Source organism: Patagioenas fasciata, chromosome Z (genome assembly GCF_037038585.1).
Source record: "Patagioenas fasciata isolate bPatFas1 chromosome Z, bPatFas1.hap1, whole genome shotgun sequence".
Taxonomy (NCBI): domain Eukaryota; kingdom Metazoa; phylum Chordata; class Aves; order Columbiformes; family Columbidae; genus Patagioenas; species Patagioenas fasciata.
In genome coordinates this window covers 83,985,485-84,010,065 of record NC_092560.1, presented here as the reverse complement: position 1 = coordinate 84,010,065, position 24,581 = coordinate 83,985,485, and the positions used below count along the sequence as shown (strand labels likewise).

General features: G+C 51.6%; 1 protein-coding gene across 3 annotated transcripts in view; it reads left to right on the top strand.

Annotated features, from left to right (window-relative positions):
- The window catches only part of LOC136114724 (unconventional myosin-Vb-like), an 85,893-nt gene that overhangs the window by 3,179 nt on the left and 58,133 nt on the right, over nt 1-24,581 (top strand). For all 3 annotated transcript variants that reach the window (XM_071802548.1, XM_065860215.2, XM_065860216.2), the window contains exons 2-4: nt 17,601-17,711; nt 19,720-19,891; nt 24,093-24,237. In XM_071802548.1, the coding sequence (XP_071658649.1) occupies nt 17,601-17,711; nt 19,720-19,891; nt 24,093-24,237 (428 nt within the window). The remainder of the gene's footprint in view (nt 1-17,600; nt 17,712-19,719; nt 19,892-24,092; nt 24,238-24,581) is intronic.

Sequence of the window (24,581 nt, the reverse complement as noted above, 5' to 3'; positions counted from 1 at the left end):
AGGTGACCGTGGCGTGATCCCCGTAAGCCCGTGCAGATGCCAGCAGCTCTGTAAGGAGATAACGGGGACAATCTGGGTAGGACGGAGGGAGGACGTCGCTCTTGGGAGATACCACCTCCAGTAACGGTTTGATTTGCAGCATCAAACTGGAGATGAGACGTGTTGGTGCGGCTGGCTTTTGTTGTTATACGGCGAAGCTCTTCATCTTATGAAAACAAATCTAATTGCTTTTGCTGCTGGATGTTCTGCTCTCTTAAAGGTACTTCTTAAAATATGTTAATTGTTCATTTAAGCGTAGCCACTGAACCTAATGCAAAATAGTTTGTCTGCCAGGGTGGTGAATAAGCTGTGCCTTTCTGCTCCTGGGGTGTTGTGCAGCTCAAGTTGTGTTCTTCAGAAGGTTTGCAAACTCTGTAGAAGAAACCAGGGTGTTTGTTTCTTATTTAATATGATTTTCCCTCTCGTTCTGCCAAGCGATTGCTATTTGCCAAGTATTTTTTAATAGATGATAGAACTTAATGCATTAAAATCCTCTTCTAATGGCTTGTGTTGGGTATAGAAAACTTCCCAGTTTTCACTTCAAGTTGTATTAAATAAAGCAACCGGAATGAATGACCCTGGGGAGCAACTTTTCCGAAGCGAATAAATATGCCCAGTGTGATCACACACTGATTGAGCCCATGAATTGGCATAAAACCTTCTGCCTTCAAACCTTTCTGAAAATGGTTTATGCTTTAGGGCTCAGGGAGGATTCAACCTTAGCGGGTTGCGTGCTGGTTTGGGCTGGAGGAGCAGCTGGGAAGGAGAGAGATTTGCTGTGTATTGTGTATTTATAGAAACATTTTGGGGGAATAAATGAGGGGGGATTTAGTTTTGCGCTCTCTTGGTGCCGTGCGGATGGATCTCCCGCTGCAGGGTTTAATTAACTTGATTCCTGCTTTAAACCCTTATGCTGCTCACAATCAGTCAACTTGCCTTTTATAAATTATTTTTAAGTATTTGCACCCCGATAGGATTTTAAGGATGTGAATTTGGGGGAGATCCCAATGCACATAAGCCCAAATTGCAGAGATTTGCTGGGTTAACTCCCATGATACAGGATGGAAACCTGAGGGCTGCAGGGATGAGTTGTTCTATAATTTACACACCAATCAGTTTGTAGTTCTGGCCAAAAAGAGTAGAATACACATAGTGCGATGGTTTTCTGGGCAGGAAAACATAGGAGTAACGTAACCTTAGCGTAAAACTGGACTTTGGACCTTCTGAGTCAGTCGTTGGGGTAATAAATAGCAGGTAGTGTAGATGAAGCCATGACTTAGGGTTTTTTTGTATTGTTATTATCTGCTCTTTGACCCGTTCTGCGAACATTTCATGGTGGTTAAAGGAATCTCAGCATACACTATAATTCAAGTCAGGAAAATGCTTTTATTGCAGCTTCGGCAGACACCTGAAATCTTTGCCAAAAATGGGCGTTTCAGCGAGGAATTTGCTGTTTAGCAAAACCGAAAGGGCAGTTTCACGCGAGCTTTTTGTGGCGTGAGTTGGTTGCGTAAAGCAGTTTGCCCTCAAATGCCTCTGGCTCGATGCAAGACACGTTTTGTGAGGTTGAGTTGGGTTTCGGTTTAGCTTGGTCCTTCAGAAATGAGCAGAGACTTGTCCAGAGGTGGTGACAAGCGATCAGGGCCCGGTGGGTGATGGGTTTGACGTGACATTAAACTCATTAGTTTTACTAACGAGGCTGTTAAAGATTCCGTAGTTCTGCTCATTGCCTTTCCTATGTTATCCAGAGGGTTTGGAGAGGAACATCCCTCCAAGGAAGAGCTTTCAACCTGGAAATGTGAGTGCTGAAAACGGCTTTTTAGAACAAAAATAAGAAGAAATAAGTCTGATCCTTGTGTCTACTGTGAAGTTGGTCCTTGGTGCTGTGCCCCAAGTGAGCAGAAAGTTGGCGAATCTCTCAAGCAAATGCAAAAATACTGGCATGATGTAAGCTATAATTTTCAATCTAATTAAACTGAGTAACTCCCTCGTGGATTTATGCTTCTTAATTACTTTGAGCTCTGATATTGCTGGTTTTTGGATGGCGAGTGCGACGGCCGGCCGGGGTGGAGCTGCGGTACCCACCGAGCGCTTTGGGGATGGTGAGGGTCTCAACCAAGGACGCTTCATCTCCTGGTGGGGATGGAGACCTGGATACACGTTTTGGCCAAAAAAAGCCCTTTAACACCACCAGAAAGCTCTTCTGGAGGTGATGTCTGCACAGAGGGTGAACATCTTACTCTAGGTGAGGGACTCTCGCCTTTCCTGCTGCGTTTGATGGCCCTGAGCGTTATAAAGACCCTGACCAGAGAGGTAAGAAGGCCTTGGCTTGCTCTGTAGAGCCTAAAAACCCCATGGTTTAAATCTCTTGATCTGGAGAAAAACCCAAACGTCTTAAGCATGCAAATCTGAATTCTAGAAAATACTGAATAAAGGGCTGGTGCTTTTGGGTGCAACTGGTTGTGGGTTTCCCCTCCCTTTCTGGGAGATGCTTTAAAACCTCGTGTGCTCTCGCCGTGCCAAAATAAACTCGGAGCCCAGGCTGTCAGAACGAATCTTCATCTTATGCTGCTTTTTTGGCTGGTTCGGTGAGCGACGGCCGCTTAGTTTAGGGAAACCCCTCCCCGAGCGCGGCGACCGTCCCCATGGTGCCGAAATACCCATTTGCTTGACCTCCAAGGTGGGTGAGAATCATTTTTAGGAGCAAAACTTGCTTGGATTTCACTTGGAGCACCTGACGCTTCATTCTGGGATGGACAAGGTGGAATTTCTCGCTGTCCAAACTGCGACCAGGATTCTCCTCCCCAAGTGCTTCCGCACCAGCGTTTGCATCCCAAAGTCCGACGTCAGACACAAAACCAAGCTAAAATAGTATTTCTTATTTATTTTGAAGTGGTTTTTGGAGTGAAAAAGCTACCGTCTCCTGGCGTTCTTTGCTCGGTACAAAGTTTCAGCGCTCGGAAGTCACGTGAAGTAAATCAACACAACGCAAACTGCTGGTCCTTGCTAAACTTTGCCCACATCTCGTTTAGTCACCGACCTGCTAAATACTTGGGATCTCCAACTCTTTTTCCTTCAAAAAGGGAGCTCAGATCCACTCTCCAACTGATTCTATAATTTTCTGATATTGAACCTTTTGCATATAAATAATCCCGGAGATTTCAGTGTTATATCCCATTTTAAATACTTTTTAAATAGCAAAATGCTTTTTCTCCTTTTTCTTTTTAGTCTCTGATGCCTCTACTTATAAATATCATCTCATTCCCAAATTTGGGCTGTCACTAATCTCCAACATGATGGCTTTTTGTGTCCTGGATGTTGTGGCTCTCAGAAAATCCCGCGGACTTTAGCACTCACAATAATTTTTAACCATCAGGGCAGGGAAAAATGTAATGAAATAGAACAAGGGCAAGCGTAGAGTCTTGAATGTGGGCAGGAACAACCCCAGATTCCAGTGTAAGTTGGGGAATGAGCTGTTGGAGAGCAGTGAAAAGGGAGCTGGGGGTCCTGGGGCCAGCAGGGTGAGCATGAGCCAGCACTGGGCCCTTGTGGCCAGGAAGGCCAATGGTACCTGGGGTGGGTTAGAAGGGGGTGGTCAGTAGGTCAGAGAGGTTCTCCTGCCCCTCTGCTCTGCCCTGGGGAGACCACACCTGGAATCTTGTGTCCAGTTGTGGCCCCTCAGCTCCAGAAGGACAGGGAACTGCTGCAGAGAGTCCAGCGCAGCCACCAAGATGCTGAAGTGAGTGGAGCATCTCCCGGGTGAGGAAAGGCTGAGGGAGCTGGGGCTCTGGAGCTGGACAAGAGGAGACTGAGGGGTGACCTCATTATATAAAAGGTGAGTGTCAGGAGGATGGAGCCAGGCTCTTCTGGGTGACAACCAATGACAGGACAAGGGGTAATGAGTGCAAACTGGAACACAAGAGGTTCCACTTAAATATGAGAAGCAACTTATTTGGGGTGAGGGTGTCAGAGCCTGGCCCAGGCTCCCAGGGAGGCTGTGGAGTCTCCTTCTCTGCAGACATTCAAACCCGCCTGGACCCCTTCCTGTGGAACCTCAGCTGGGTGTTCCTGCTCCATGGGGGGATTGCACTGGATGAGCTTTCCAGGTCCCTTCAACCCCTCACATTCTGGGATTCTGTGATCAGATCACGCAGCTCGTAAGTTGAAATTTCATCCTTTTACCAACACTGAAGGCGTTTTTTGTCTCTCCACCTAAAGACTGAATGTTTCTAAAAAACATTCCAAGAGAATAATGTCATCCTTCCTCCGTAATATTTTGAGGACAATCTGTTGGCGACTGTTTTATCTGGCTCACAACCCTCTTTGATGTGGCTCATTCAGGGGAAAAATGGCATTACACACGACCTCAATCACTCACATGTCAGAGGGGATATCGCCTTTGACTAATCGGGGGAAATTTGGGAAGGTTTAGTAATGCCGGGAGACATGACCCACTTTCAAATCAACGCTTTTCAAACAATAGAGGTTGTGCGATGTGTGAGGGAGGGAAACACATTCATAGGGTAGAGATAATAAGTATTAATAATTTTTGTATTTTATATTACTGTGCTGACCTTCTCTCATGTTCAGGAGGGTTGTTTTCTTGCTTTTTCTGATTTCTATGTTTTCTTCGTATCACAAGCCTTCCATGCAGTTCGCAGAATCACAGAATGGACTGGGTTGGAAAAGCCCTCAGAGATCATCCAGTCCAAGCCTTGGGCCAACTCCAGTCCATTGACCAGATCATGGCACTAAGTGCCATGGCCAATCTCAGGTTAAAAACCTCCAGGGTCGGTGAGTCCAGCACCTCCCTGGGCAGCCATTCCAATGCCTGACCACGCTCTCTGTGAAGAATTTCCAGCCTAATTTTCTAATCTCCAACCTCAATTTCCCCTGGCAGAGTTGAAGCCCATGCCCCCTTGTCCTATTGCTGAGTGTATAGAAGAGCCCAATCCCCCCCTGGCTAGAACTGCCCTTCAGGTGGTTCTAGAGAGTGCTGAGCTCACCTCTAAGCCTCCTCTGCTCCAGATTGAACAAGCCCAGCTCCCTCAGCCTCTCCCCGTAGGGCTTGTGCTCAAGTCCCTTCCCCAGTCTTGTTGCTCTTCTCTGGACCCGCTCCAGCACTTCAATCTCTTTCCTGAGCTGAGGGGCCCAGAACTGACCACAACACTCCAGGTGTGGCCTCCCCAATGCAGAGCACAGGGGAAGGATCACTGCCCTTGTCCTGCTGACCACGCCGCTTTGGGTACAGGACAGGACACCATTGGCCTTCTTGGCCACCTGGGCACACTGGTGGCTCCTGTTGAGCTTCCTGTCCATGAGTCCCCCCAGGTCCCTTTCTGCCTGACTGCTCTCCAGCCACTCTGTGCAGCCTGGAGCGCTGCAGGGGGTTCTTGTGGCCAAAGTGCAGGACCCGCCACTTGGCCTTGGTGAACTTCAGCCCATTGGAATCCAGATCCCTGTGCAGAGCCCTCCTGCCTTCCAGCAGCTCCACACTCCCTCCCAACTTGGTGTTGTCAGCTAATTTGCTGCTGATGGTCTCAATCCCCTCATCTAAATCATCCCTATTCCTCCCCTAGTTCATCCCTATTCTTCCATTTTGGGGTTTTTCTGGCCAAAACAACAACAGAAATCACAGAACTGTAGCACTACGATGTTGCAAAACTCGGAGAAAGCCAAACCTGATGCTTAAATATATGATATATAAACCTTTTCTTCAAAGCCAACCGAAGAGAGTGTTCTTCGAGTGGTATTTTACAGCACTACAAGTTCCATCAAGCAACTTGTTGCAGCCATTTCTTGGCGTGAGGTTTTATCATCGCGGCCGCATGAGCTGAGCGAAAAGCCCGACTTTATCTCCTTGAAACTTCTTGTAACCCCTTCTTAAAAATAGCTTTGTAGTATTTGCGGAGTATAGCAACAACACTTCTGTCTTAATTTCATATCGTAGCTAATTTTTGGTGTATATTGCAGTTTGCGGCGATGGGACAGAAGCTTTTTCTGCCTTGCGGGAAGTTGGGAAGAGCTAAAAAACACCCAGGATCTGGATAAACCCGTCCTGCAGTCAGGCTAAAAACTTCAAATAGGGAATTATTCTGGGAATAAGAAGGTGTTTTGGAAGGACTTTACTCACACGAAACCTGTGTAATTCAGCAAGTCAAGACAGAGCAAAATACAGCAGCCGAGGGCAGGAGGAGCTGGATCTGAACGCATCGTTTGGAAGCTCAATAGCTTTTGAAACACCTCAAGATACGGAGCGATAATAAAATTGAAGTGCAGCAGTCTACCGGAGCCTCTATTTTATATCTTATGATATCTTACAATTTTATTTTCCCTGATGTCAGTGCAAAACAAGATGTGGGTTTTCCCCTATGTGTGCAAATCCTAAAGGGAGATGGAAGCATTGGAGGAGCAGGGAAATCCCAGATCGTGAGCGTTTCTGGCTGGAAAGGGGCGCTGGGCAATGCTGAGGTTGGGTTATTTCTTTTCAAACAAATCCCAACCTTTTCCCGGCGCTTTGGTGGCGGTGGATGGATGGAAAACCTCCGAGCGCAGATTAAAAGACCCTCGAAACAGGTTAAGCTGCTTTTCTATGAAAAGAGCTGTTGTGAAAACCAGTCCCTCGGGGTTTCTTACTGGGACGTCAGCGCTGGCAGCCGAAATGGGCTTGGTCGGTGATGGCTGCGTTGTCCCCTCCTTGTGTGTCGCTGTGGCTGTCGGTGCCGTTCTTGCAAAGCTTTGGGTTTCTGTTGAGGTGGCTTCTCTGAAATGCGTTAGTGACCGTCAATGGGGCAGAGTCCAGTTGAGGCCTGGATCCAGTGCAGTGCCTCAGGGGGCAGTGCTGGGGCTGCTATTATTCAATATATTCATCAATGATTTGGACATTAAGTGTAGAGTCTGGAATCTGGGCAGGAACAACCCCAGGTTCCAGTGTAAGTTGGGGAATGAGCTGTTGGAGAGCAGTGAAAAGGGAGCTGGGGGTCCTGGGGCCAGCAGGGTGAGCATGAGCCAGCACTGGGCCCTTGTGGCCAGGAAGGCCAATGGTACCTGGGGTGGGTTAGAAGGGGGTGGTCAGTAGGTCAGAGAGGTTCTCCTGCCCCTCTGCTCTGCCCTGGGGAGACCACACCTGGAATCTTGTGTCCAGTTGTGGCCCCTCAGCTCCAGAAGGACAGGGAACTGCTGGAGAGAGTCCAGCGCAGCCACCAAGATGCTGAAGGGAGTGGAGCATCTCCCGGGTGAGGAAAGGCTGAGGGAGCTGGGGCTCTGGAGCTGGACAAGAGAATACTGAGGGGTGACTATTAATGGTGATCAATATGGAAAGGGGGAGTGTCAGAAGGATGGAACCAGGCTCTTCTGGGTGACAACCAGTGACAGGACAAGGGGTAATGGGTTCAAACTGGAACACAGGAGGTTCCACTTAAATTTGAGAAGAGACTTGTTCCCGGTGAGGGTGTCAGAGCCTGGCCCAGGCTCCCAGGGAGGTTGTGGAGTCTCCTTCTCTGCAGCCATTCAAACCCGCCTGGACCCCTTCCTGTGGAACCTCAGCTGGGTGTTCCTGCTCCATGGGGGGATTGCACTGGATGAGCTTTCCAGGTCCCTTCCAACCCCTGACACTCTGGCATTCTGTGATCATCGAGTCAAATGTATAGGAGATAGAAATGATTGAAAGCATCAACGACAAGCAACAGGAGGTGACCAGCAAGTTCCTGGGGTGTTGGGCTGGGCTGGTTTTGCTCTGCAGCGTTAACACCGGGTACATCCTTTAACTTTGCGTTTGGAGGTGACCCCATTTTGCAAACCCAACACGAGGAGGACAAAGGAGAGAGGAAGGAAAAGCAAATATTTGCATTTCTGCTGCTGAATCCACCTCACCAATGATCTGATGGGATCCATTCCCCTCTTGTGCTCTTACTAAAGCCTTTCTGAACGTTCTGTTTACAGCAAGTGGGTCTTATCTCTACACCAAGTGGGTTTTATCTTCACCGCAGCTGGGAATAGGGAGGTTGAGCTCCGTCACCAGCTTGAATAATGCTCTGATAAGAGCTCCCCGCCGTCCGTTGTTGAGGAGCAGAGGCACGGGTATGATTATTTCATGAGTTGGTTTGAGGTTCTTTTATTCCTTTAACATCCCAAGTTTGCCGTGTTTTATTGGCGTGAATTATATTCCGATAATTACGGTGGTTTGAGACTTAAATCTGCAAATCTCCAGGTGATTTTTGACACGTATGGAGAATAACTCAAGTGAAGATCGTGGATTTCAGTTCAATCCTCGATGGTTGTTCATAGTGAACAGGAATTTGCTTCTTGATAGGTTGAGCCATGGGGTCATGGGATGTTTCTACAGTCAAGAGATGCCTAAAAAACTGCCTTAATTTGGGGCAATAAGTTAAAAATTGCCGTTAACTCAAGTTTTGTTTCTATTGGTGTGGCCGTTTCTGACTCAACCGTTGAACATCACCGTTTATACCGAGAACTTTTATGGGACAAGGAACATCTTTCACTTCTCTCCAAATTTTGGACACGTTACGTCCTCTTTGTGTAGAACACGACACAGCATCGCGTCCCGAATCTCCTGCAATTCAAAATTCAGGGCTTACCGGAGGTAGTTTTGCTTCCATCCTTTCTCATTTTAAGTTTTCGTGTCCCTTATATTTCATAGAGGAAATTGCATATGGGATTTAGGAGCTGCTTTTCCAGAATGCTGCTGGGTGATGTAAATAAGAGGCTGCAGGATATTAGTGCTGGAAGATCTGGAAAGCCAAGTTATAAGAAAATAAGAAGGAAAATGCAGCTGAATATGTATCTGCGATATAATTCCCATTTTATATATTAAGAAGGAAACCGCTTCAAATATTCCAATTAAACCTATTTATTCCAGCTTTGCTCTTGACCGCTGGTGCCGTTCGCCGAACGTCTCCTTGCTAATAAATCTTATCGCTGGAATTTTTAATTATAACCTGTAAAACGTTGCTTACTTAAATCCTCCGTAATCAATTTGTTTTCCTTCGGTTGCTTAGCAATGAAAAAGATGCAGAGGTGGCCCGGGGGCTTTTCCAGTGTGTCCCTGTGCTTAGAAAATGCCGAAGAAATGCCCCATAAATACAACTGTAAGTCAAAACCTCTTTGAATTAAGCGTGTGAGTTCTGGAAAGGTGAGGGATAACTATACAGGTTGATTAATCCAATTACTTCTTTCTAATTGGGTTGGAAATTCAGTCTGGTGGAGAGGTGGCTCCGTAATTAAATAATCCTCCTAGGATTATTTTAATATAAAATGAATTAATGGAGGGTGGTCACAGCACTGGGGAGGGAACACACTGATGAATTTCCCCAAAGCATCGTGAGGCTACGTTATAGATGGAGAACTCTGAAAACCTGGCGTGAAAGGACATCTTAAACTCCATAATTAAAACCCAACTTTATTAATAATTAACCGTGTGAAGGATTGTTTCTGGATTCTGCGAGGTGTGGCAATTTGTTAATTAATGGCTTAGAAGAAGAGTTAATGAGCAGCAGAGGAGTTGGGTCGGGTGGGTGATGCTGGAGTGAGGCTTTGAGCATCCTGTGGCTACCGAAGCATCTTCTAGAGCAACTGGTGAGTATCTTGTAGAGCATCTTCTAGAGCAACTGATGGGTTGCAGACCGTCTTGTAGAGCAACTGGTGGGCGTCTTCTAGAGCGTCTTGTAGAGCAACTGGTGAGTATCTTGTAGAGCACCTTCTAGAGCAACTGTAAAGTTGTAGAGGACCTTGTAGAGCAGCTGGTGAGCGTCTTGTAGAGCAGCTGGTGAGCGTCTTGTAGAACATCTTGTAGAGCAACTGGTGAACGTCTTCTAGAGCATCTTGTAGAGCAACTGTAAAGTTGTAGAGCACCTTCTAGAGCATCTGGTGAGCGTCTTCTAGAGCAACTGGTGAGTATCTTGCAGAGCACCTTGTAGAGCAACTGATGAACGTGTTGTAGAGCAACTGGTATCTTGTAGAGCACCTTCTAGAGCAACCGTAAAGCTGTAGAGCACCTTGTAGAGCAGCTGGTGAGCATCTTGCAGAGCACCTTGTAGTGCAACTGGTGAGTATCTTGCAGAGCACCTTGTAGAGCAACTGGTGAGTTGTAGAGCACCTTGTAGAGCAACTGGTGAGCATCTTCTAGAGCATCTTCTAGAGCAACTGGTGAGCATCTTCTAGAGCATCTTTTAGAGCAACTGCTGGGCGTCTTGTAGAGCAACTCGTGAGTATCTTGTAGAACACCTTCTAGAGCAACTGCGAAGTTGTAGAGCAGCTGGTGAGCATCTTGTAGAGCAACTGGTGAACATCTTGTAGAGCAGTTGGTGAGCCTTTTGTAGAGCATCTTGTAGAGCAGCTGGTGAACATCTTGTAGAGCATCTTGCTCATGAGTTGCTCTACATCTTGTAGAGTGTCTTGTAAAGCAATTGGTGAGTGTCTTGTAGAGCAACTGGTGGGTGTCTTCTAGAGCGTCTTGTAGAGCACCTTCTAGAGCAACTGCGAAGTTGTAGAGCCCCTTGTAGAGCAGCTGGTGAGCATCTTGTAGAGCAACTGGTGAACATCTTGTAGAGCAGTTGGTGAGCCTTTTCTAGAGCATCTTGTAGAGCAACTGGTGAACATCTTCTAGAGTATCTTTTAGAGCAAATGATGTGCATCTTATAGAGCAAATGGTGAACATCTTGTAGAGCATCTTGCTCATGAGTTGCTCTGCATCTTGTAGAGCAATTGGTGAGCATCTTGTAGAACAACTGGTGAACATCTTCTAGAGCGTCATGTAGAGCGTCTTGTAGAGCAACTGGTGAGCGTCTTGTAGAGTATTCTTTAGAGCAACTGGTGTGAGTCTTGCAGAGCAAATGGTGAACGACTTGTAGAGCATCTTGCTCACAAGTTGCTCTGCGTCTTGTAGAGCGTCTTGCTCACAAGTTGCTCTGCATCTTGTAGAGCATCTTGTAGAGCAACTACTGAGTATCCTGTAGAGCGTCTTGCTCACACGTTGCTCTACGTCTTGTAGAGCGTCTTGTAGAGCAACTACTGAGTATCCTGTAGAGCGTCTTGCTCACACGTTGCTCTACGTCTTGTAGAGCGTCTTGTAGAGCAACTACTGAGTATCCTGTAGAGCGTCTTGCTCACACGTTGCTCTACGTCTTGTAGAGCGTCTTGTAGAGCAACTACTGAGTATCCTGTAGAGCATCTTGCTCATGAGTTGCTCTACATCTTCTAGAGTGTCTTGTAGAGCAACTGGTGAACGTCTTCTAGAGCGTCTTGTGGAGCAAGTGGTGAGCGTCTTGTAGAACGTCTGCTAGAGCAACTGGTGAGCATCTGCTCAACTGGTGAGCGTCTTCTAGAGCATCTTGCTCAGGAGTTGGTCTGTATCTTGTAGAGCATTTTGTAGAGCAACTGGTGAGCATCTTGTAGAGCATTTCTTAGAGCAACAGGTGAGCGTCTGGTAGAGCAACGGGCACAACTCTCCTGCTGTACCATCTTGGCCTGCTCTAAGATGGTTTGGTAGCAGCGACACAGGCGATAGTGCACATCTCCTGTGGGTCAAGTCTTCCTAACCCTGACAGAGAGGTTTGATTTTGGTGGGTTTTTGAAAGAATAGAGAAGCAAAGTAAAAATACCAGAGTTGTTGAGCTGCCCAGAGCAAATCCCAGTCTTGCAACCTACAAGGAAATCTCTCTCCAGCCTAAGAGGGACCATTTTTACCCCAAAATGAAGACCAAATGGTTTTGCAGCATCTCATGATTCATTGCAAGAGGGATTTTGCATTTCAGGCTGTCACTGCGGCGAGAGCGGCGCTGCCTGCGCACCCGAGACCTTGGCGCTGATCCTGTCGCTCTTCATTAAGCCTGCGCTAACGAGCACCGCTGAGAAATCATGATGTGGAGAGGACGGGAAGGCACGACTTGGCTGTTTAAGGCTATCGATTAGTCCTGGAAGTATTTAATGAAAGCAGAAATATTAGGGGGACGCTTGGTGTCGGGGTTCACCGTCAGCCCCGCTTTGCTTAGTACCGGTTTTAACTCTGCAGATGGAGAGATGAGGTTGGCACGCTGATAAACCCAAGCTTTTAAACCCTGATTCATTAGCAACACTGCTAACGAACCGGTGGATAAATGCTGGAAAATCCGCGTGTCTCGAGGAATATGAGGCCTGGTGCAGTTTCTACTCCTCTGTTTGGGTTTGTGTGTTTTTATCAGCTCCGGGAAACACGTGAATCGCTCATTATCACATTGACTAATTAGAGGCGCTTTGCTGCGTGCCGCTGTCTTTCCCTTTGCATTTAATACTCGCAGCAAACGAACGTTTTGAGCTACAGAACGGGGTTCTTTTCTCCTTTTTTAACAAGTAAACCCGCAATATTTATTGCTCTACCCCTCGAGCGTGATATTGGGGTAGCGCGTGTGCCTTGTTGTGTGTTAAAATGTTGATTTACCGGGCTTTTTTGAAGGTGAGGAAGACGTGGGGATGTGCACGAGGCCCAACACGGGGTACCAGTGCTGCAGGAATTAGGCAATAGGGGGGTTTGGAGCATCCCCGTTCGCTCCGTACTAAGCGGCGAAACCTCTGTGTCCCCTCCCAACCCTTGCGAGGGTTTTCTGGTACCCGCAGCGATCGGAGGAGCCGGATTAAAACGGGATGTGGGGTCAGCGGGGGAGCCCCGACCTCAATCTACGCTTTGATTGTCTCTCTGATAAAGGAGAAATCCCTCCCGGGATGGGAATCTTGGAAAAGGGCCGATTACGCTTTGCCATCTGTCCCAGCGTTCAAGATGGTAAATAATAATAAAGAAGTTAATGATCTACAAGTCGCTTAACGGAGCTTTTTCTGTCCCGCTGCTGTGTCACAGCCAGATTTTTCTCCTGAGTCACTGCCAAGTGGGGCAGAATTGATTTTTAAAGCCACAGATGCCCCGGAGAAACTCGAAACTGATGCATTTCTATAGCGACACCACCACCCGAGCGGCTCTTCCCAACGCCGAGAACGGTTTTGTTGCAAAGCAAAAGTTTGGTGAAAGGTGAATTTTAGTGAGAGCTGAAGGGGGATTATTGGACTGCTGATAGAGTGAGTGTCAGCGAGTTTGCTGGTGACACCAAACTGGGAGGAGTGGTGACACTGGAAGCTGTGCTGCCATCAGAGACCTGGACAGGCTGGAGAGTTGGGCGGGGAAAATGGAATAAAATAGAACAAGGGCAAGTGTAGAGTCTGGAATCTGGGCAGGAACAACCCCAGGTTCCAGTATAAGTTGGGGAATGAGCTGTTGGAGAGCAGTGAAAAGGGACCCGGGGGTCCTGGGGCCAGCAGGGTGAGCATGAGCCAGCACTGGGCCCTTGTGGCCAGGAAGGCCAATGGTACCTGGGGTGGGTTAGAAGGGGGTGGTCAGTAGGTCAGAGAGGTTCTCCTGCCCCTCTGCTCTGCCCTGGGGAGACCACACCTGGAATCTTGTGTCCAGTTGTGGCCCCTCAGTTCCAGAAGGACAGGGAACTGCTGGAGAGAGTCCAGCGCAGGCACCAAGATGCTGAAGGGAGTGGAGCATCTCCCGGGTGAGGAAAGGCTGAGGGAGCTGGGGCTCTGGAGCTGGACAAGAGGAGACTGAGGGGGGACTCATTCATGGTTACAGATATATAAAGGGGGAGTGTCAGGAGGATGGAGCCAGGCTCTTCTGGGTGACAACCAATGATAGGACAAGGGGTAATGGGTACAAACTGGAACACAAAAGGTTCCACTTAAGTATGAGAAGAAACTTGTTCCTGGTGAGGGTGTCAGAGCCTGGCCCAGGCTGCCCAGGGAGGCTGTGGAGTCTCCTTCTCTGCAGACATTCAAACCCGCCTGGACACCTTCCTGTGGAACCTCAGCTGGGTGTTCCTGCTCCATGGGGGGATTGCACTGGATGAGCTTTCCAGGTCCCTTCAACCCCTCACATTCTGGGATTCTGTGTGTAAATATTCTTGGGGAAGCCAGGACTGAAGCTCATGCTGTTTCCTCTTTAATTTTTGTCCTCATCAAGAGCATCAAGTCATTCATTTTTCTAAGGCGTGCGTGGTTTCTCTTAAAGTCCTTTCGTAAGTTCTTCTCAACTTGCGTGGAAGAACCTTGGTTCTATCGTTGTCTTCCTTACTGGATTCCTAATTCGTTACCGGATTCCTAACGGCTGCGGTTCTGTTGGCAAGACGCCCGTGGATAAAGAATTCCCGAAAAAACAAACCCGTGAGTGTCGCCATTCCTGAAATAACTCAGGGGATTAAAATAACAATCAAGATGGATTTGCCGACTTCCAGCTTGGCCCAAAGTGCCAAGACCATCAAACAACCCGGACTAAACTGGGATAGACTCACCTGCCCTTTGCATTCATAACAAGCTCCTCTAGAAAATCAAGATAACGCTAATTAAGCCAGAACGTGGCGTATAAACTTAATCTCACCTTTAGTTTAATTATTTATGGAACAAGATGTTCATGGAGATGCTCTCTTAGGGGTTGGCCAAGACGACCTTCGAAGGTCCCTTTGATCCGAAGTATTTTATGGTTTTATGAGGTGGTTTGGTGACCTTCTGCCTCTCATCGCGATTAATTTAATTGGCAAATGTACATCATGCGAAGCTGCTTTGAAGGGAACAGGTTGCAGAAGTTGGAAGCCAGGAGATGTGAGCCTGGTGGTCTCCACCATGGGCCACCTCCAATCCTTGGGGGGTTTTAATGAAAGCTCAGCTTGTGAAGATCTAAGAATGGCGAAGAGCGTCGGTTTTGGTGACGTACTTGGGATTTATGGGTGCGAGGGAAGCGTTGGGTGCAGGTTTGTGGAGCGAAACCACCCGTATTTAGCAGGATGGGAAGAGCGGAGGTCGCGTTCAAGGTGTCTCAACCGGGGAACGAGTTACCCCAGGGCTTCCCAAGACATCAACGTCTTCTTGTGTACGCACGAGGAGAATCCGCTGAAGTTCTTCAGATTCTCTACTCTTGTGCTTGGGGTTGCTGGTGGGGCATCAAGGCTTTGACCACCAGCTTCTAAGCTCATGGATGGGTGGTGGATGTTGAAAGCTGGGACCTCCACCGGTGCTTCCAACATCTCACCTGGTCATGGTTGATGAAGAATCACCAAAGGACCATTCTTTTTGGGTGGCTTTGGGGTCAATGTGTCCCTCTCCGCGTCCATCTGTCCAGGCAGGTCCGTGGTTGAACATCTTGGTTTTGAGGCTGCCGGGTGCCTCCCCATCCCCGACTATTTTGGGCATTTCTAGAGCGGGTTTGGTCTCTCCCGCCGGCTTTGGGTCCCCCCTTCCCCCCCGACCGCGCTTTGGTTCCCCCCGACCCCACTTTGGTTCCCCCCGACCCCACTTTGGTTCCCCCTTCCTCCTTGACCCCGCATTGGTTCCCTCCTTCCCCCCCCGGCTTTGGTTCCCCCCTCCCCCATTTTGGCCCATCCTCCCCGCCCCCCCCTTTAGGTGTTTCCTTCCCCCCCCCCCGTCTCCCTCGCCCCCCCCCCGGTCTCCCTCGCCCCCCCCCGGTCTCCCTCGCCCCCCCCCCCCCGTCTCCCTCGCCCCCCCCCCCCCCGTCTCCCTCGCCCCCCCCCCCCCCGTCTCCCTCCCCCCCCCCCCCCCGTCTCCCTCGCCCCCCCCCCCTTCCCTCGCCCCCCCCCCCCCCTCCCTCCCCCCCCCCCCCCCCCCCGGTCTCCCTCGCCCCCCCCCCCCCCCCCGGTCTCCCTCGCCCCCCCCCCCCCCCCCGGTCTCCCTCGCCCCCCCCCCCCCCCCCCGGTCTCCCTCGCCCCCCCCCCCCGGTCTCCCTCTTCCCCCCCCCCCGGTCTCCCTCTTCCCCCCCCCCCGGTCTCCCTCTTCCCCCCCCCCCGGTCTCCCTCTTCCCCCCCCCCCGGTCTCCCTCTCCCCCCCCCCCCGGTCTCCCTCTTCCCCCCCCCCCGGTCTCCCTCTTCCCCCCCCCCCCGGTCTCCCTCTTCCCCCCCCCCCGGTCTCCCTCTTCCCCCCCCCCCGGTCTCCCTCTTCCCCCCCCCCCGGTCTCCCTCTTCCCCCCCCCCGGTCTCCCTCTTCCCCCCCCCCCGGTCTCCCTCTTCCCCCCCCCCCGGTCTCCCTCTTCCCCCCCCCCCGGTCTCCCTCTTCCCCCCCCCCCGGTCTCCCTCTTCCCCCCCCCCCCGGTCTCCCTCTTCCCCCCCCCCCCCGGTCTCCCTCTTCCCCCCCCCCCGGTCTCCCTCTTCCCCCCCCCCCGGTCTCCCTCTTTCCCCCCCCCCCGGTCTCCCTCTTCCCCCCCCCCCCGGTCTCCCTCTTCCCCCCCCCCCCGGTCTCCCTCTTCCCCCCCCCCCCGGTCTCCCTCTCCCCCCCCCCCCCGGTCTCCCTCTTCCCCCCCCCCGGTCTCCCTCTTCCCCCCCCCCCGGTCTCCCTCTTCCCCCCCCCCCGGTCTCCCTCTTCCCCCCCCCCCCGGTCTCCCTCTTCCCCCCCCCCCGGTCTCCCTCTTCCCCCCCCCCCGGTCTCCCTCTTCCCCCCCCCCGGTCTCCCTCTTCCCCCCCCCCCCCGGTCTCCCTCTTCCCCCCCCCCGGTCTCCCTCTTCCCCCCCCCCCCGGTCTCCCCCTCTTCCCCCCCCCCGGTCTCCCTCTTCCCCCCCCCCGGTCTCCCTCTTCCCCCCCCCCCGGTCTCCCTCTTCCCCCCCCCCCCGGTCTCCCTCTTCCCCCCCCCCCGGTCTCCTTCTTCCCCCCCCCCCCGTCTCCCTCTTCCCCCCCCCCCGTCTCCTTCTTCCCCCCCCCCCCGTCTCCTTCTTCCCCCCCCCCCCCGTCTCCTTCTTCCCCCCCCCCCGTCCTTTTTCCCCCCCCCCCCGTCTCCTTCTTCCCCCCCCCCCCGTCTCCTTCTTCCCCCCCCCCCCGTCTCCTTCTTCCCCCCCCCCCCCGTCTCCTTCTTCCCCCCCCCCCCGTCTCCTTCTTCCCCCCCCCCCCGTCTCCTTCTTCCCCCCCCCCCCGTCTCCTTCTTCCCCCCCCCCCCGTCTCCTTCTTCCCCCCCCCCCCCCGTCTCCTTCTTCCCCCCCCCCCCGTCTCCTTCTTCCCCCCCCCCCCCGTCTCCTTCTTCCCCCCCCCCCCCGTCTCCTTCTTCCCCCCCCTCCGTCTCCTTCTTCCCCCCCCTCCGTCTCCTTCTTCCCCCCCCTCCGTCTCCTTCTTCCCCCCCCTCCGTCTCCTTCTTCCCCCCCCTCCGTCTCCTTCTTCCCCCCCCTCCGTCTCCTTCTTCCCCCCCCTCCGTCTCCTTCTTCCCCCCCCTCCGTCTCCTTCTTCCCCCCCCTCCGTCTCCTTCTTCCCCCCCCTCCGTCTCCTTCTTCCCCCCCCTCCGTCTCCTTCTTCCCCCCCCTCCGTCTCCTTCTTCCCCCCCCTCCGTCTCCTTCTTCCCCCCCCTCCGTCTCCTTCTTCCCCCCCCTCCGTCTCCTTCTTCCCCCCCCTCCGTCTCCTTCTTCCCCCCCTCCGTCTCCTTCTTCCCCCCCCGTCTCGCCCATCTTCTTCTTCCCCCCTGCCTCCCGTCTTCCTCCCCACCCCCCCCCACGCCCCGTTTCATTCTGAATTTTGTTCCTCTCCTCTCTCCAGTACACCCGGGTTTGGATTCCTGACCCCGACGAAGTTTGGAGATCGGCAGAAATCATCAAGGATTACAAAGAAGGAGATAAAAGCCTCCATCTGAAACTTGAAGATGAAACTGTAAGCTTTGCCACGTCGTTCTTCTTCTCATGAATTTCAAGCTTCAAATTAACGTGTGAAGAAACCGAACCATCTCATATTTTTTAGGAAATATTTTAAAATGTGTTTTCTTGCCTTAACGCTTCAGCGTTTTCCCACCCTAACAGTTTTGTTTAAAATTAGGTTGTGAGAAAGGCACTTGACCCCTCTCATATCTTTTCATCCCCTAGCAAAATTAGTCTGTGATACCAGAAATAGAACAAGGGCAAGCGTAGAGTCTGGAATCTGGGCAGGAACAACCCCAGGTTCCAGTGTAAGTTGGGGAATGAGCTGTTGGAGAGCAGTGAAAAGGGAGCTGGGGGTCCTGGGGCCAGCAGGGTGAGCATGAGCCAGCACTGGGCCCTTGTGGCCAGGAAGGCCAATGGTACCTGGGGTGGGTTAGAAGGGGGTGGTCAGTAGGTCAGAGAGGTTCTCCTGCCCCTCTGCTCTGCCCTGGGGAGACCACACCTGGAATCTTGTGTCCAGTTGTGGCCCCTCAGCTCCAGAAGGACAGGGAACTGCTGCAGAGAGTCCAGCGCAGCCACCAAGATGCTGAAGGGAGTGGAGCATCTCCCGGGTGAGGAAAGGCTGAGGGAGCTGGGGCTCTGGAGCTGGACAAGAGGACACTGAGGGGTGACTATTAATGATGATCAATATGGAAAGGGGCAGTGTCAGGAGGATGGAGCCAGGCTCTTCTGGTTGACAACCAGTGATAGGACAAGGGGTAATGGGTGCAAACTGGAACACAGAAGATTCCACTTGGATATGAGAAGAAACTTCTTGATGGTGAGGGTGCTGTTGGCTCTTCCCAGTTCCGCCCCACTTGCGCACGTTGTCCTCCCCAGTTTGCTCCTCCAGCAGTGAGCAGCGATCTGATATGGGAGGATGGAGGGTGAGGAGATGCCCAGATACCACCTCATTGTCCCTTGGAAGCACCAAATTTGTTCTTGTAGGACCATGAATCACCATCCTGTGCTTCTGGGTGGGTTCCCAGTAGCTCCATGATCGGACCTGCTGGATTCTCCATCCCACATCTCTCAGTCATATCAATCTTTGAATGTATATTTAATAATAGGATGCAAACGTGATGCTCAGGAGTTGTACAAGAAGCTGCTGCGTATTATGGGTGCTCCCAGAGACCCCAGTTTGCTGCTTTTTTGTATTAAACCCTGCGGGAAACCAAGTCGTGCTGGGTTGAAAAGCTTTAGCGAAGGGGAAAAAATCATGTACGTCAGCCGGAGACACCGAGCGTTCATCTCTTTGGGGGTTTTGAAGCTGTTGAAAGCCTTTTATTCCTTACAACCAACATGCATTACCTGACTGTTTAGCGCTTCTCTTTTGTCCTTGCGCTTTAAATGCTTTGGGGCTTTATTTTTATGGTTTCCGGCCGCACTCCTGAATGAAAAGCCCAAAATATCCCAAGGGATCCCTGCTCTATTTGCCGTTAAGACGCGAGACTGAACGCAAACTCTTGACAATTGCCGTCGGCAACGTGGAGCTGGGATGTAAAACAAGGCCGAGATGCTCGGACGTGCTGCGCATCCCCGTCCTTGAGCACTTGGGTTAATTCTTGTGCCGTTCGGCGATCCAGTGCCAACGTCATGACAACATCACCGGTGTATTTTGAAGCGAGGTGGCCTTTTGGAGAGCGTGAAGATGCTTCGGTGAGGTGAAGCTGTGGTTTTCTATGGTGTCTGTTATGGCTCAGAGCTGGCTAAAGGCTCTTTGCCCCACGATCGGCCTGAAAACAACTCAGATCTTCTCAGGTTGGTGCTTGTGGATCATCAGTGTCCACCAGGACCATCTCTTGGCCACCTCCAAGCCATTTATGATGACCTGTCACCTGGTGGTGCGTCATCCAGGTCCCTATAGCTTTAATTTATAGCAGGATGTGCAAGTATCAATATTTTATAGTATCGGGGGGGAGTTGTGCTTGGATAAGATGTCAAAGGTTTTTGCGGCCTCACGTTCCCCGTGTGTCTCTCCTCAGCTCTACGAGTATCCCATTGATGTCCAAGGAAAGGAGCTGCCTTTCCTGCGCAATCCCGATATCCTGGTGGGAGAGAATGACCTGACGGCCCTGAGCTACCTCCACGAACCCGCCGTCCTCCACAACCTCAAAGTCAGGTTCCTGGAGTCCAACCACATCTACACGTACTGCGGTGAGTGTCCACGCCATGTGTTGAGCTCCGGTTGAGTTGTGTCCACCTAGAAACCGCTCCCGACCACAAACCAGGGGCCGTGGCACATGGAAAGTCCAGGGAGTGTGAATTTGAGGCAGATGGGAGACACGAACGTGAGCCAACAAGCTTTAGATTGCCAAACTAGACGTGGTTTTTGAGGGTTGGTGCACTGAGAACCTCCAAGCTTGTCGTCCATGCATGTAAATCTTGGTGGCAACATCTCAACAGATGAATCACAGAATGTCAGGGATTGAAGGGACCTGGAAAGCTCATCCAGTGCAATCCCCCCATGGAGCAGGAACACCCAGCTGAGGTTCCACAGGAAGGTGTCCAGGCGGGTTTGAATGGCTGCAGAGAAGGAGACTCCACAACCTCCCTGGGCAGCCTGGGCCAGGCTCTGCCACCCTCACCATGAAGAAGTTGCTTCTCATATCCAAGTGGAACCTCTTGTGTTCCAGTTTGCACCCATTACCCCTTGTCCTATCATTGGTTGTCACCCAGAAGAGCCTGGCTCCATCCTCCTGACACTCACCTTTTACATAATGAGGTCACCCCTCAGTGTCCTCTTGTCCAGCTCCAGAGCCCCAGCTCCCTCAGCCTTTCCTCACCCGGGAGATGCTCCACTCCCTTCAGCATCTTGGTGGCTGCGCTGGACTCTCTGCAGCAGTTCCCTGTCCTTCTGGAACTGAGGGGCCACAACTGGACACAAGATTCCAGGGGTGGTCTCCCCAGGGCAGAGCAGAGGGGCAGGAGAACCTCTCTGACCTACTGACCACCCCCTTCTAACCCACCCCAGGTACCATTGGCCTTCCTGGCCACAAGGGCCCAGTGCTGGCTCATGCTCACCCTGCTGTCCCCAGGACCCCCAGCTCCCTTTCCCCTACACTGCTCTCTAAATGATGAATTTGAGGCCAACTTTGGATGTGCTTGGCGGTCTGGAAAGGGGAAAAGCAGGACCTAGCAAAACACCGGAGAACAGCAGCGTGCCAGAAAGATGCGATCCAACCCATCCATAGCAGGTTTTTCTCCTGGTAGACCTCAGAAGACTTATTGCTTCCTTTTCTTGATGAATTTGGGGGTCTTCTAATTCTTATATTCAAAAGAGAAAGAGTGAGCTTGGGTTTGTCCTTCCTAGGGAGGGTGGATCGCCAAAACCACTCTAAAACAGCGGGTTATCTATGAATAGATTGCAACCTAAAGAAAAACCAACCCAAAAAAAGGCGATTCAGCCATTTTTATTCAGTGACCTTGGAGAGTATTGAATGTTGAACCCTCTGGCTGCCGCTCAAGAAGACCTTGATGGCTTCTCAAAGTGATGAGTGGGAAGATTTCGGTGCAACGCGTGTTTTTGTGGCCGGTTTAAGGGTGGCACGTACGGCGATGATTAAGTGTCGCAATTTGGGTTGTTGAGGAAACGCTTGGCAGGAGGAGATGACTCTTTAGAGTAGCATCCTTGAAATAAGTGCCCTCGGTGGTTGGTAATAGTTGCAATTTTCCTTTGAATTTGTAATTATCTCTGATGTTTGACTGTTGACACAACTCGCAGCCTTTTGCAGCTGCGTGTGGGCTTGTAGTTTGATGCAAGCTTGATTTTTTGTCTAAAATCAGTGAGGTTGCCTCATCTATGTGTGTTTTCTACCCTTCTCTCAATTCGCTCCAGCACCTCAAGGCCTTTCTTGGTGTGAGGTGATCGCGCCACCCCTCTGGCCGCCATTTTGAGCCCTGAGGTGATTCTGATGCCTATGGTGCCACCATTTTGAGCCCTGAGGTGATTCTGGTGGCACCATTTTGAGCCCTGAGGTGATTCTGGTGCCCCTGGTGCTGCCATTTTGAGCCCTGAGGTGATTCTGGTGCCACCATTTTGAGCCCTGAGGTGATTCTGATGCCCATGGTGCCACCATTTTGAGCCCCGAGGTGATTCTGGTGCCGCCATTTTGAGCCGTGAGGTGATTCTGGGGCCACCATTTTGAGCCGTGAGGTGATTCTGGTGCCCCCAGGGCTGCCATGTTGAACCCTGAGGTGATTCTGGTGCCCATGGTGCCGCCATTTTGAGCCCTGAGGTGATTCTGGTGCCCCCATTTTGAGCCCTGAGGTGATTCTGGTGCCGCCATTTTGAGCCCTGAGGTGATTCTGGGGCCACCATTTTGAGCCGTGAGGTGATTCTGGTGCCCCCAGGGCTGCCATGTTGAACCCTGAGGTGATTCTGGTGCCCATGGTGCCGCCATTTTGAGCCCTGAGGTGATTCTGGTGCCCCCATTTTGAGCCCTGAGGTGATTCTGGTGCCGCCATTTTGAGCCCTGAGGTGATTCTGGGGCCACCATTTTGAGCCGTGAGGTGATTCTGGTGGCCCCAGGGCTGCCATGTTGAACCCTGAGGTGATTCTGGTGCCCATGGTGCCGCCATTTTGAGCCCTGAGGTGATTCTGGTGCCCCCATTTTGAGCCCTGAGGTGATTCTGGTGCCGCCATTTTGAGCCGTGAGGTGATTCTGGGGCCACCATTTTGAGCCGTGAGGTGATTCTGGTGCCCCCAGGGCTGCCATGTTGAACCCTGAGGTGATTCTGGTGCCCATGGTGCCGCCATTTTGAGCCCTGAGGTGATTCTGGTGCCCCCATTTTGAGCCCTGAGGTGATTCTGGTGCCGCCATTTTGAGCCCTGAGGTGATTCTGGGGCCACCATTTTGAGCCGTGAGGTGATTCTGGTGCCCCCAGGGCTGCCATGTTGAACCCTGAGGTGATTCTGGTGCCCATGGTGCCGCCATTTTGAGCCCTGAGGTGATTCTGGTGCCCCCATTTTGAGCCCTGAGGTGATTCTGGTGCCGCCATTTTGAGCCCTGAGGTGATTCTGGGGCCACCATTTTGAGCCGTGAGGTGATTCTGGTGGCCCCAGGGCTGCCATGTTGAACCCTGAGGTGATTCTGGTGCCCATGGTGCCGCCATTTTGAGCCCTGAGGTGATTCTGGTGCCCCCATTTTGAGCCCTGAGATGATTCTGGTGCCGCCATTTAGAGCCGTGAGGTGATTCTGGTGCCCCTGGCGCCACCATTTTGAGGCCTGAGGTGACTCTAGTGCCGCCATTTTGAGCCCTGAGGTGATTCTGGTTGCCCCCATGGCCGCCATTTTGAGCCCTGAGGTGATTCTGGTGCCGCCATTTTGAGCCCTGAGGTGATTCTGGTGCCACCATTTTGAGCCTTGAGGTGATTCTGATGCCCATGATGCCACCATTTTGAGCCCTGAGGTGATTCTGGTTGCCCCCATTACCACCATTTTAAACCCTGAGGTGATTCTGGTGCCCCCATTTTGAGCCCTGAGGTGATTCTGGTGCCACCATTTTGAGCCCTGAGGTGATTCTGGCACCCCTGTTGCCACCATTTTGAGCCCTGAGGTGATTTTGGTGCCACCATTTTGAACCCTGAGGTGATTCTGGTGCCCCTGGTGCCACCATTTTGAGCCCTGAGGTGATTCTGGTGCCCCTGGTGCCGCCATTTTGCCCCCTGAGGTGATTCTGGTGCCTAATTTAACCAACCCCCCAGATCCTTTTCCACCAGGCACCTTTCCAAACCAATTCTCCGGAGCAATAACAATTTAAACCTGCAAAACCTGAAGGTTTTTGGAGGTGGAACCTTGCGGGCGTTCGCATTTTGCGGGGCGCGCGTCAGCTCCTGGGCTCGCTCAGCCTTCCAAGGAAAGACGCTTGAAAGCTTTAATTCAAGCTCTGGCATTTCTTCCCTGTGATTTATACGTTTCATTTTGATTTGAGTACGTTCTTTGTTATGAGCTTTTACTCAAGAATAAAGCCAGGGGAAAAGCCGGGATATTTGTTTGGGCCTGGCGGAGCTTTGATGGCGTAGGAATTGCTTTTCTGAAGTGATGGCTGTTTAACTCTTATTCTCACTCCCCCTGCAAAGCTTGGCTTTACAAAATAGAGATTATTATATATTTACTTCCTCACCTGTTCCATTTCCCTCCTCTGTAGCTGTATGGGAGCTTATATATCAAAGCACATCACTTTGAAGGAGACGCTGAGATAAGAAGGGAATGGGGAAAGACTCTTAATTCTTATATTTGGTTTCCTCCGAGCATTTTATTTCAAAAATCTCTCAGAACAACCAACACAAGCCCCGAAAAGCCGCGAATCTTAACTCTGCGCTTTCTTCGTAATGCCTCTATTTCTCTTTTTGAAGGTATCGTGCTGGTCGCCATCAATCCCTACGAGCAGCTGCCCATCTACGAACAAGATGTCATTTACGCGTACAGCGGCCAAAACGCGGGCGATATGGACCCGCACATCTTCGCCGTGGCCGAGGAGGCCTACAAGCAGATGGCCAGGTGAGCCAAAAACTCAATGTTCCCAGCGTGCCACGGTAGCGACGTTGCGGTAAAGAGGACGGAACGTCTTGATGTTCGTAGTCGACAAGACAAGGCGTTCTGGTGCGTTTTCACGGCACCGCGGCTCCCCGGCTTGGTGCTCGTCTTCACCGTTCTGTTCGTCTTCCGTGAGATCCAAGAGTTGAGCCTCTTGTACGATGCAGAACCGCTTCACGCTGAAAGCTGTAGATGTGGTTTATCTAGACTTCAGCAAAGCCTTTGATGCTATATCCCATAATATACTCCTGCAAAAGCCGGGAGGCCGTGGCTTGCACAAGTGCGCTCTCTCCTGGGTTAGGAACTGC